At 38.6% G+C, this 12,621-nt stretch overlaps 1 protein-coding gene across 2 annotated transcripts in view; it reads right to left on the bottom strand.

The window, feature by feature from the left end:
• Nucleotides 1–10,353, bottom strand: part of cerkl (CERK like autophagy regulator) — a 30,023-nt gene extending 19,670 nt beyond the window's left edge. For both annotated transcript variants that reach the window (XM_029459057.1, XM_029459058.1), the window contains exons 1-3: nucleotides 10,018–10,353; nucleotides 8,449–8,558; nucleotides 2,230–2,460 (exon numbers count right to left, since the gene is read on the bottom strand). In XM_029459057.1, coding sequence (XP_029314917.1) covers nucleotides 2,230–2,460; nucleotides 8,449–8,558; nucleotides 10,018–10,199 — 523 coding nt within the window. In that variant the 5' untranslated portion in view covers nucleotides 10,200–10,353. The remainder of the gene's footprint in view (nucleotides 1–2,229; nucleotides 2,461–8,448; nucleotides 8,559–10,017) is intronic.
• Between the last annotated feature and the right edge of the window lie 2,268 nt (nucleotides 10,354–12,621).

Here is a 12,621-nt window from a genome sequence, read left to right as displayed (position 1 = left end):
GCTGCGTTCCAAATCACACACTTCTTGTTACTTTACACACTGCAGCTGCCCTATGTGTGTATCTAAGTATGTACTGTTGCCTGCAGTATGAATAAATTGGGACATACTATTTCGTCATGACATTGTACCTTGAATTTTGACTCTCTTGCTCATATATCCGCTGTGCAAAGGATTGTGGGTCAGAAAAGCATGCTGGCCCGCATACTGCAAAATGCTACCAGATGCAGTAGGACATCCTGGTATTTTTGGCATACTGTATTTGACATACTATATATGTAACTGTATTGGGACATACTTAATCTTTTTCTGTATTCAAGTATTGCTTTTTTTCTGCCTCTCAAAAAATTGGATGTCCAATTTTTTTTAAATCTATGCGCTAAATGAAGAAATAACATTAAGAGAATTTAGACCTCATTTAATAAAAAGAACGTTGTAATTCAACGTTCAATACATTGACTGACATTGCTCTTGTATACAGTTTGAACATTAGTTTTTCCTTTAATGACAGTGGAAGCCATCTGTCGAGATACAGTAGGTGACTTTGATTTATACTTCCGGGCAGCCATTATGGGCTACATTTCATTTAAATAAGAGTAAAGGCCTTTGCCCACCAAGCCCATATTTTTTGTCCGAGGATGCACGTTTAAAAATAAATACCACCTTACGTTGTGTTAATCAAACCATGGGAGATCGCGCCTTCTGCTCTGCTGCTCCCAGACTGTGGAACGCTCTCCCTGAACATCTGAGGACGCCACAGACTGTGGATGCTTTTAAAACAGGCTTAAAAACACATCTTTTTAACAAAGCATTTTGCTAGACTTTACCCATTTTAAAGTGTTGTCTTGTCTGTCTATCAAATGTTTTTATTTTATTTTTTTAAATGTATATTTTGCTCATCGTTTTTTTCTTTTTCGCATCTATCAAACTCATGAAGTGTTTGTGTCCCTACCTTACACTGTTCAGGATCAATTGAATCATGGGAATGTTGTTCTTCTTTGTAATGTGTGTAATTCCAGTATTGCTAGCAGCAAACTGGATCAATGACATCCTAAAATAGACCTGGAAAAGATCGGGATAATTGTACAGCTCCTTTATCAGCAGGCGAAACTGTCCTCGCTCTTGACGCCTGTTCAGGCTTCAATGGACCCAATCATTTACTTGTACTGCTAGAAGAACAGTTGTAATTCAAGAAAGACTGCACCAAGATCCAACACTTGTTGCACAGTCACAATCCATCTCAATACTTAATACTTAAATCTATCTAGCTACCCTATAACAGCATTACTCAGCAGTGTGTGTAATCATCTTACAGTATGACGCTCATAGAAGCACTGAGTTATGTTTCCAGTGTATCTCAGCTCTGATGTAACACAGAAAAGCTGTCAAACTTACTGTCAGCCTGGATTTATTGTTCTTGGGGACAAGGAGGCTCCAAACTGAGTCCAAAGAGTGATATCTGTAGTTTCATGATCAGTTCATCCATATCACAAAAACATATGCGTTCCCAGTCACTCTCTATGCAGATAGTGTAGATTTGAGTTGTCGAAGTTTGTTTTTCCTTGTTTATTGTACTAAAAGTGTCCAAGATTTGCATTTACAACACATATATGAGTTAAAAGCTTTTGTCCAAAGCAACGTCACAATATTTTGACAGGAGGCGGAAATAAAACTTCCAACCCCTATGTCTAATGGCTCTACAGCCGTCCCTCAACACCTACGTAACTTTACAGAAACAATGATCCATTAATCTTGATGGCCCACAAAAATCACTGTCAACAGTTTATATTTCAAACTTTAAATCCTCGTGCCATTACATGGTATAGAGAATTAATGTTCTGTCAAACCGTGTAGAGGTGAAAAAGTGGTTTAACCCAAATTTTCAACAGCCAATGGAAAATAATGAAAATAAACAAGCTTGAAAATATTTAAACTCGCACTAGGGGTGTCAAGATATAGATATCATGTTAATAATACACATATGATAATATTGATTAAATAAACCAGTGCCTCTTAAATCATTTCCCTTTATCTCTCTCCACTTCCCTACACTCGTATTTTGAGTGTAATTAATTTGCCAAAATAGAGGCAAAACGCAGAATACACAAAAAAGATAATATAATATTAATTGTGTCGTGAAAATCAGATATTGTGACAGCCCTAACTCACACTTAAAATTATTTTTGTTGCGTGCTCTTCATACTGTGTGACCACTGAATGAGTGTGTGTTACCTGTGAGCAGGTCCTTCAGGGTGTTGTACCAGGTGTGTGTGTGTTCTGCAGAAGCGTTGTGGAGGTGCAGCGTATCCTCCTCCAGCCTCCTGCCTCTCCTCCTGCAGAAGAACAGAGCTACGCCAAGCACGGGTCCCCCCGACTGCTGGCCTATCATACGCCGCCGCTTCACCTTCACCGCAAACACGTCCTGCAGCAGCATCACACCTGGCTGCAGCACGCACGCCTCACCTGCACACGGAGAGGTAGAGTTAACACACAGCACCTGAACACAACACGCACGTGACTAATAATAATAATAATAATAATAATAATAATAATAATAATAATATTTTAAGATAACTGAATACTGTTAGTGAAAGTGCAAACTTGTTTTGAAAAATAGTTTGAAACCATATCATTAGTAATAATACAAATAAACTCTGTTATTCGTTTAGAAATGTGTGAATACATTATCTGTTTACTCAGGCTGCAAAGAAGTGTTCACATTATTTTTGTCCACCCCCGTCAGTCTGTAAAATATGAAAGTAGCACACACTCATCTGTGTTCACGTTACATAAGATCATTATCTGTATTAATCACTAATCCATTGATCGTACAGCCATCACCTGTCAATCAATGAATGTAATCGGGAAGAAATTCTGAAATCTGATTGGTCCATGACAGATTAATCATCCAGTCCTTTGAAGATAATGTCAGCAGAGCTCAGACAGTATCAGAGTTACATAACACACACGCACACACACACACATGCAGATTTTATCCATGATATAGTGTAGCAGAGTCTGCTTGTTGCGGGTTTGCCCCAGTGGCCGATCGTGGTATTGCAAAACAAAGGATTCAGGCAGACGGTAGAAGGCTAACATTTTAGTGGACAAGAGCAGGACGGAATCTCTGTCTGCCGGAATCCATGTGAATGCACCATTTCAAAGGTCAATGGAATTTTTTAACAAGGTTTTCTTCCTTCTGGAACAAAATCCAGCAGTTCTGATTTCACTTTTCGAGAAAAAGATTTAAATATTTGCTGAGAAAACTTTGAAGCTTGGATTCAGGGAACTTATGATTTAAAAATCATTTGATCATTGATCATTATTTGATAATAAATAATTATTTGATATTTGTTGTAGCTCTAGTGTACTTATCATAAAAAATGGCTTTTATTTTGAAGATCAAACTAAAACACACATGTCACAGCAGATGGATAAACATCTGTACATGAAAGAACAAACTCCTTAATCAAATATTAATCCACTTTAATCATCCACATTTTTTAAAATGTATTTATCCATCCAGAATTAAACCTCTTACATTTGACAGCCCCGCTATAAACAGTAGGCTATAAACTGTTGTATATATATATATATATATATACAGTCCCTTTTTATTCAAAATTAGAACCGTGCAGGTGAGAAGTTGGAGCCCAAACCAAAGTGTAACCTATTTTAAGTTTACCGATAGTTATATTCATATTATATATAGCTAAACACATTTTTGTGGATACTATAAATTACAATTACATCGAAACCATGTCCTTGGATGGCTATTTCCAATTTATTTTTCATATTTTTAACTTGTCTGAACATTGAATGAACACCATAGGAGCACCATACTTTTTTATTTTGCTATTATAATTTATGTTTATTTAATTTATTGTTCAAACACCTACTTTATTTGGATTTTGCTTCAATTATTGGCAACAACAGTAGAAAAGCTATTATAATGGAAATATTGGCCCTTTGCGTTGTGTCATTTTGAATGTTTAACCGACTCAATCAAATAATTGATTGTTAACACGTCCAAGGATCAATTAAAGGAAATTGCTTTAACTTTCCATCCCTACAACCAACATATAGCTAAAAAACACAACATATATCACTTTCAAATATTGTATCCAACAACATGTACACAAGTTGCTCTTAAGGGGAAAAATCCTTCAGAGAAAATAAAATGAAAGAAAGACGTTAAGCTGCTGCTCTGCCAACATATCATACACTCAGACAATTTATAGATAATAAAACCACTCAGAGAACACAGATCCATAGTTATATATATATATATATATATATATATATATATGGTGCTCACTAATTTACTCCCCCTCTCTGTGAAATACCCTCCTGCTGTTATCAAATACCAAAAACCCAAAACCACCCACCCTTCTTCCACCCGCAGAGGTCAGCATCCATATGTCAGGGTCACAGTGTGCCTGCCTGTTGTTGTTGCTTCATCCTCTGCTCATTGTGTTCATTTAATATTGTAAATAATAAACATTATTTAATATAAACAGTCTATATAGCAAACTTGTTAGCAACGTTAGCCCCATTGCAATTGCATTTGTGAGTGTAAGTCTAATATTCTCTCTCTCTTAGCGCTGGTTTAGTCTACACCAACTCCTGTGACTTCAGAAATTGATGTGACGCGATCCGCTTGAGAAGAAGTTTCACTCATCCACTCTGACTGTGGTGTTACAGAGTAGAGCTCAGTACAGACATCCGAGGCAGCACTTTAACGAGACAAGTTTCATTGTGGCCAGCAATAAAGTTTCTCACAAAATGAACGTTAATATGACCTTCAGCTAGCTACATCTTTTATTTTAATCAGTGCTGGCAGAAAACTGAGAAGTTGGTACCTGAATGTACCTTGCTCTTAGCTAATGATAATTAGTCACTCGCCAGTGTGCCCAAATATTTACTAATTTTCTCTCACATATGCAGTGAACTACTGCACCGTAGAGCCCAGCTGTCATTAGTCACATAGGAGAGCAGCGCTGCAACATTAGCAGTGAACAAAACATAACAGAATACAGAAAACAAGGCTTTATTTTAGCCAATAGCGATACATAAAAAATAAGCTCACATCACCCTGTATCTAATTCTGATCCATTGTTTTTTTCTCTGTGCACAAATGTACATCACAGTTTAAAAATGTAATTTAAGGAGAGAGAGAGACAGATTTTTCATCCACCCCAATAAAGATGACTCTGATCTGAATTGACATAACCCACAGAGTTACTGTACTCACACACACACACACACACACACACACACACACACACACACACACACACACACACACACACACACACACACACACACACACAGTGTCCCTCACAGGTAGCGTGTTGGTTCCAGATGGAGATGAGTTTCCATCATGCCCTCACCGACCCACTGTGCCAAAACACACACACAAACACACACACACACACACACACACACACACACACACACACACACACACACACACACACACACACACACACACACACACATATATAATATAGATGTATATATGTTATGTTGGTATTAATTATATGACCTTGTACCTACTTCTAATCATTCCCTGGAGGCTTCGCCTTCTCTAAACTCTAACACTCTATAACTCTGAAAACACATTTAAATCCTTAAAAATAACAACATTTATAGAGGTGTAAGGGCGTCCCCACAACACACACACACACACACACACACACACACACACACACACACACACACACACACACACACACACACACAGTGGCAGTCCAGGCTTATGGTGACAGGCCATGTGGCTCACTGTGGGGAGTTGTGGCTCATACAGTTTACTTTCACACACACACATACACACACACACACACACACCACACACACACACACACACACACACTGAGGCTGCATCACTCCTTGTGTGTCACTGGCCACATTGATCATGTAAACTGCTCTACCGCTCTGATTATGTAAAATGATCAGTTATTGTTCCTTCAAACTTCTTACTATCCTAAAACCTCCAGAGATATTTCAATGTCCGTAGAATTCTTCAGTTATCAACACAGAAAAAAGACACACAAAATCCGAAAGACGATAAGATTGTGGAATTTCTGTCGGTAAGTGTCAAAGCCTACATCGTCAGACAAATTCAAGGAACGGCAAGAGACTTGAGTGTTTATGACCAAATTACGACCTGACTACGTGGCCGGGGCGTCATATCCTGACTCCTGCGTGCTCTACCCGGGCGCCACCGCCTAAACCAAACAGAGTATTTCTAGTAAGTGAGACAATTCTGACACGGACAATCTCCTGTTGTGTAAAGAGTTGAGAGATGTTTTCTATGGAGAAAATTAATGGCACTTTTACTTCCTAAACCCGGGGCGCACAAACATTTTTTCTCCCACTTCAAAACTTTATTGAAATCCGTCTGCATGTATATTGCATGATTTCATGTAAGTAAAAAACAGTAAAGTACTTTGATTTGTTCTTGTATTCTAACAGCAAATTCTGCTGTGTGTCATTAGAAATTCTGCCGTACTACTGCGGGTACGATACCTGAGTCTGTCTGCCTGTCTGTCTGACAGCTCCAGTCTCACCTCTCTGACAGACCGAGAGACATGCTGCTGGGTGGATTCATGTGTACAAATAAACAACAACAGCTGATTAATTTATATAGAAATATCTAATCAACACACACACAGCACGCTGACAGGCTGAATGTGTGTGTGTGTGTTAATCTCTTTACACTGAGAGACTCTAATAACCCCCCACGGGCCGAACCAACTGCTCTATACGACTGCCAACACATACACACACAGTGGGCTGCCTTAATGACATTAGCTTGGATGAAATACAACCAAACAGATTGGCTTCAATCAAACAGACATACACACACACACACACATACACACACACACATTATATTTACACTTTCATCCTGCTCCACTGGCCAGTTCTGTCTGAATGGACTTCAACTAAAACCAAACACACAACACCAAAGTAATCAAAAATAATACCAAAATGATACGAACATATTACCACAACGTGACTACACCAGAGACTGTGTAAACCTTTAAGGATCAGGCACACTTTAGTTCCTTATGGTACATACACTGAAACTATGTCTTTAAATGTGTGCTTATTAGTTGTGTTTTTTAAGCAAGCTGGCGATTTAGCCGGCTTGATATTGCTTCCGCTACTGCCTGTAATCACAGGAGAAGGAATCTCTTTCTGCCAGCTTCTACTGTGATCAGAGCTGCAGGATACCAACATGGCTGAGATGTTTGTATGAGAGCTGGTGGGGGTGGCCCTGCTCAGAGGCCTTCACTTGAGATAGAAAAAATCAAAGAAAAGACTCTCATAAATTATGTTGAAATAGAAGGAGTGTATGAAAATGTATTTATGGGCGTGATAATTGATCATAAACTATGTTGGAAACTACACATAAATAATGTAAAAACAAAATGTCATCTTTATAGAGTCTGGATTGGATTTAATATCTTAATAATTAACTGTGAAAGACAAAGGTGCGCACGGTCCCCGCAAATGTCTGGTTGTTAACACTGATTGCAGTCAGATCAGCTTCAAGAACGGACCTCTTCTTCTGTGGAGTTCTGTAGTCTTGCTCTTTTGTTGTAAGAATAGTCTAATTTTTTTAATCTGATTGACAGGGTGATGACATGAACTTGCTGGTTTGCAAGTTTAACTGCGAAGATAACCCTTACTGATCTTTTATAATGTTACTTTATATCAAGACAATATGACAAAGGGAAATTGGACACATGGAAAATAACTGAGCTACACAAAATGTCAAGACTGTGACTGGATTTTTGTGTTTTTAGGATATGTACAAGCTGAAAAATACAGTCTGTGTGATATGACATCGTCCAGCTGAGTTTTAAACAACCAAAAGATTACAAACATGGAAGGATCTAACACAAAACAACATCATAACCCCAGTAATACTCTGTGTTCGTGTGTGTGTGTGTGTGTGTGTGTGTGTGTGTGTATGCGTGTGTGTGTGTGTGTGTGTGTGTGTGTGTGTGTGCTTGTACATGTGTGTGTGTCCAGATGTCATGTTTCAGGTGGTCTCAACATGACAGAAGTTCTCCATTACAGCACCAGCTGCCTCGACATACACACTGTTTGTTTGTCTGTCTGTCTGTCTGTCTCTCTGTCTCTCTGTCTCTCTCTGTCTGTCTGTCTCTCTCTCTGTCTCTTTGTCTCTCTCTGTCTGTCTGTCTGTCTCTCTCTGTCTGTCTGTCTCTCTCTGTCTGTCTCTCTCTGTCTGTCTCTCTCTGTCTGTCTGTCTGTCTCTCTCTGTCTGTCTCTCTCTGTCTCTCTCTCTCTGTCTGTCTCTCTCTGTCTGTCTGTCTGTCTGTCTGTCTCTCTGTCTCTCTGTCTGTCTGTCTGTCTGTCTGTCTGTCAGCAGGACAACTGTGATCACCATGACAACCCGTCACCGCATTAACTGACCTGTGGGGGTCTCCGGGGTGATGGGGATCCACGTCAGCCTGGTTCGGGTGAGCAGAACATCGTGACTCTTCTTCCCCAGTTTGAAGATCCCACGCAGCACAACACACTCACTGACACACACCAAACACACACACAGTTTATTTCAACCAATCAGAGGTCTAAATATTTTTCCCATTTACATATATTTATCAATCGATCAATCAGTTTTACTCTGAAATGATTCGTTATTTAGTTTTACTTGGGTATGCATTTACTTTGATTGAGTTTTGTGATCCGCCATGATCAGGAGGTTTTGTTTTGGTTTTCGTTGTTTGTTTGTCAGCAGGATTATTTTCTGATTTTCATTTAAATTTGTGGAAGGGTGTAGCATGCACCAAGGAAGAACTTATTAAATTATAGAGTGGATCCTCAAAATAATTTTTCACTTGTGGAAACGGCCTTGGCGGAGTTCTGCGCTCTCCGAGTGCCCTTCAAGTTAATACTAAAATCAAGGATCTTCTGTTCTTTCGTCTGATGCATTAGTTTGTTGTATGAAACAATCAGAGAGCTCTCTGGGGTTCCTTGTGGAAGCTAAAACTCAAAGAAAGCTTGGTGCCCCCATGTCACTAGCTTCCGCTTCCACTTCCTTAACATGATGTTACATGTTTTTCAACATCATGTTATCCATTGTTTACATTTTTAGTTATCCTGTCATTGAGTAATTTTCTCCTGCTTTGTGTGTAACAAAGTCATACCTGCTCACTGCCCATAGGAGTGGAGTATATCAATAGAGAAGAAAAGAGACTGGTGTCAATAAATCAATAAAAAATAAGGTCTAATGATTCTTAATTACAAAAGTTTGGATCATTCAGTACTTCGTGGTTTTAATTATTAATAGCTATTTAAAGACTTTGTGGTCTTAAATGCAGAAGAAGCCTCATTCACCTTTACAATACTTGACTACATGTTTACAATCAGGTAGGCAAACTCATTAAAATAGGCAATAAATAGATATATTAGTGTATATGATGGAATAGTGGCGTTAGACTGTGCCAGAGGCCACCAAATGTAGGCTTTTATGGCCAAAATGTTGGCCACGGACCCCTTTAGTTGGCTCCTTTTTCCCACTGGCCAGCTACTAGTGGTTCAACATTACTGCATGGGGGTGCAACAACATTTCCAGAGGTCACCAGATGTTTGTGGAGAAAATAAATAGTATAAAATACTATCATTTATCTTGGAATACATTTTATATAGTGTGTTTGAGAGTCTAAGTCTGTGCGCACATGAATTTCTGACGTGGGATTTCCGGCGGGTCAAGGGGGAAAATTTCCACAGTGCCTGGAGCACACTGGACAACGCTTAGGTGCTATCTGTTAAAACTACGGAACACCAACCTGATATTCTGGGGGGTCGCAACTTGAAAAAGGTTGAGGAACTAATGGGTGGTCTTAAAATGGAGAAGACAAGATGCATCCCTTATAGAGAGACATGCTAGAAAACCTTCTGCTCCCAGGTGCCCTTTTTATTTTTTTTGCCCCTGCCCCTCAGAAAGCTTGAGTCTACCACTGGCTCAAAACAAAACCTCACCTGTTCTCCTCTTCCTCCTCAACCTGCTGCTCTTCCTTTTCGCACTTCTCCTCCTCCTCCTCCTCCTCCTCCGTCTTTTTCTTCTTCTTCTTTTTCTTCTTCTTCGCGCTTCGTTTTTCTTTTTCTTTCTTCTTCGTGACGTCTCTCTGCTCTCTCTGGAGGTCCTCCTCAGGCTCCGACATGTTTACCGGCTCAACCGACGAAGAATCAAAGTTCTCAGTTCTGAGTTATATGTAAAGACTTCCTTTTTAGAAAAACAAAGTGGCAGATAAACATACGTGAAGATGAGCGCCACTGACAGGTTATGTTGTATTTCCGGGGTGTCGTCGCTATGGAGACGGGGAGCAGTTTTCATTATCGCGGCAGATCCACCAGTGTCTAATCACCGGGCGTGCGCGCTCCCGAATCTATCCTTCATCCAAGCGGGAGTGCGCACACAGTAAGTAAACTTAAAGCCGTTTGTGATGTATTAACGCAGTTGTGATTGATTTTATGCCAATGTTTACAGTTTTGTGGAGTAACTAATTACATTTACTCAAGTATTAGACTATAGCCTAAATAAAATATCGTTTTGAGGTACTTATACTTAATGTATGATCCTTTGTAGGCCTAATGCCGCCATCTGATATAGTCCTATTTAAGTTACTAGTTACTTTGAATGGTTTGTATGTTTTCATACAAAACATTGGTTTGGTGGTAAGTATTCAGATCCTTTAGTTAAGTAAAAGTAGTAATACCAAAGTTTAAAAAGTACTCGGCCCTATATTACAAGTAGGCTAACAGTCTACATAGGTATACAAAATGATTACCATCAACATATTCTTTAGGTACAAGAGGTAGGTGCACTCATTATTTATTTATTTATTACTTTAAATAGGCCTACTGCTGGTGTATCATTAACTATAATATTACATGATAATTTATCAGTTGATTAATCGGAATCTGTAAAGTAACAAGTTGTCCAACAAATGGAGTAGTGGACTAGATGTAATGTAAGTACATTTACTTTACTAAATTTGACCAGTTTTTGATGCTTAAAAGGTCTTTTCAGAGTAGGATGGCATTCTTAAAGTTTTCTTTTCTTATAAAAAGTGAAAAAATCTGCCAATGTTTTCAGAATAAATGCAATGTAAATCAACTTTAAAAGAATTCTTAAAATTGACTTTTTGACCTGCCTTATTCTGTCTTGTTTTAAGATATAGATATAATTTGTAAAAGTTTAAAATAAAAACTGGTTGAAATATTCTCACCCCACAGCAAAATACAGCTTTTAGGACTGTAAATAACTGTAAGTACAGATAGAAATGTCTTCATATTATCATGGTTTATGTAGTTTAAACAGCCCAACACTTAATAAAGGAGTTAAAATCAGCTCCAGCTCCACCAAGACAACACTAAAAACCACATACTGCCAAATGAATGGAGCCCGCTCTGTCCGGATATATGGCAAAAAAGGCATTCTTGAACAGCGAAAAGATGCAAAGCAACAGAATGAATGTTATATTCTACATATACTTTAAAAACTTTACCAGAAATAGCATAGTCAGACGTAAGCGCTTTGTAATCATGGTAACTGTTTGTAATTACATATTTGTCTACATTTATTTTGTAAATGACATAACGCTGTTACATGTAGTTACTACCCAACAATGACACACCCCTATTATACACGCCACACTGTCCTCCTAATATACAGTAGTATATGATTACACATGCCAACCAATCAGTGAGCAGGATGTTCCCTGGCTGAGGTATAAACACCATATTATGAGTGTGTGTGTTGATGACAGATGGCTTAGTTTAAGCTGCAATAATCTGTGTTATGATCAACCAACAGACTGAAAACAGAACTATATCACAAAGACTACTGCTAATACCACTATTAATACTGCTAATACTGCTGTGGCTGTATTCTGAGTGTAATTAAAAATGTCCACATGCCGTTTATACTAATAACTCTCTCTAATAAAGAATAAAAACAGCTCAAGTTCAAATATCTTTGTTTCTGATATCTAGTAGGTTTAAATAAAATATTTTCTGTTCTGTTTGAACAGGTTAAATCTTTAGTCTGACTTTTTCTCATCATTATTCCACTTTAACAGGGAGGCTAAATGGTGGGATATGGCCACCATATTGTCCCTGTTGACTTACACACTTACGCTTACACACACATGCACACACGCACAGACATACACACAGCAGGACAGCAGTGTGTATGGAGGGGGGGCCCTCATGCATAAACAAGATCATTTTCATAAATTAAAATCTTGCCAGCAGTACGAACATCTGTGCCCTTCACACACAAATACACACACACACACACACACACACACACACACACACACACACACACACACACACTCACATAGTAATCCTGGTTTTGTCCTTCAGTCTGTGTGATAATGTTGTTAACGTGTTAACAGGGTTTTCTCTGTAAGGAGATATGTGTTTTCGCCTCATGTGTTTATCCACACTTGGAGCCTAAAATCCACTTTGATAAACGCTGTTGTCATTTGGAAACTTTGTATCTTCATCAACCTTTATTCTCGTTCATTTTTTAAGGATATCTACAGATTTGTGAGCTGGTTTTCAATAACATTAAAA

The sequence above is a fragment of the Cottoperca gobio genome, chromosome 21 (assembly GCF_900634415.1).
Source record: "Cottoperca gobio chromosome 21, fCotGob3.1, whole genome shotgun sequence".
Classification (NCBI taxonomy): domain Eukaryota; kingdom Metazoa; phylum Chordata; class Actinopteri; order Perciformes; family Bovichtidae; genus Cottoperca; species Cottoperca gobio.
The sequence above is the reverse complement of the archived record's forward strand: the minus strand, read 5'-3'. Positions and strand labels throughout refer to the sequence as shown.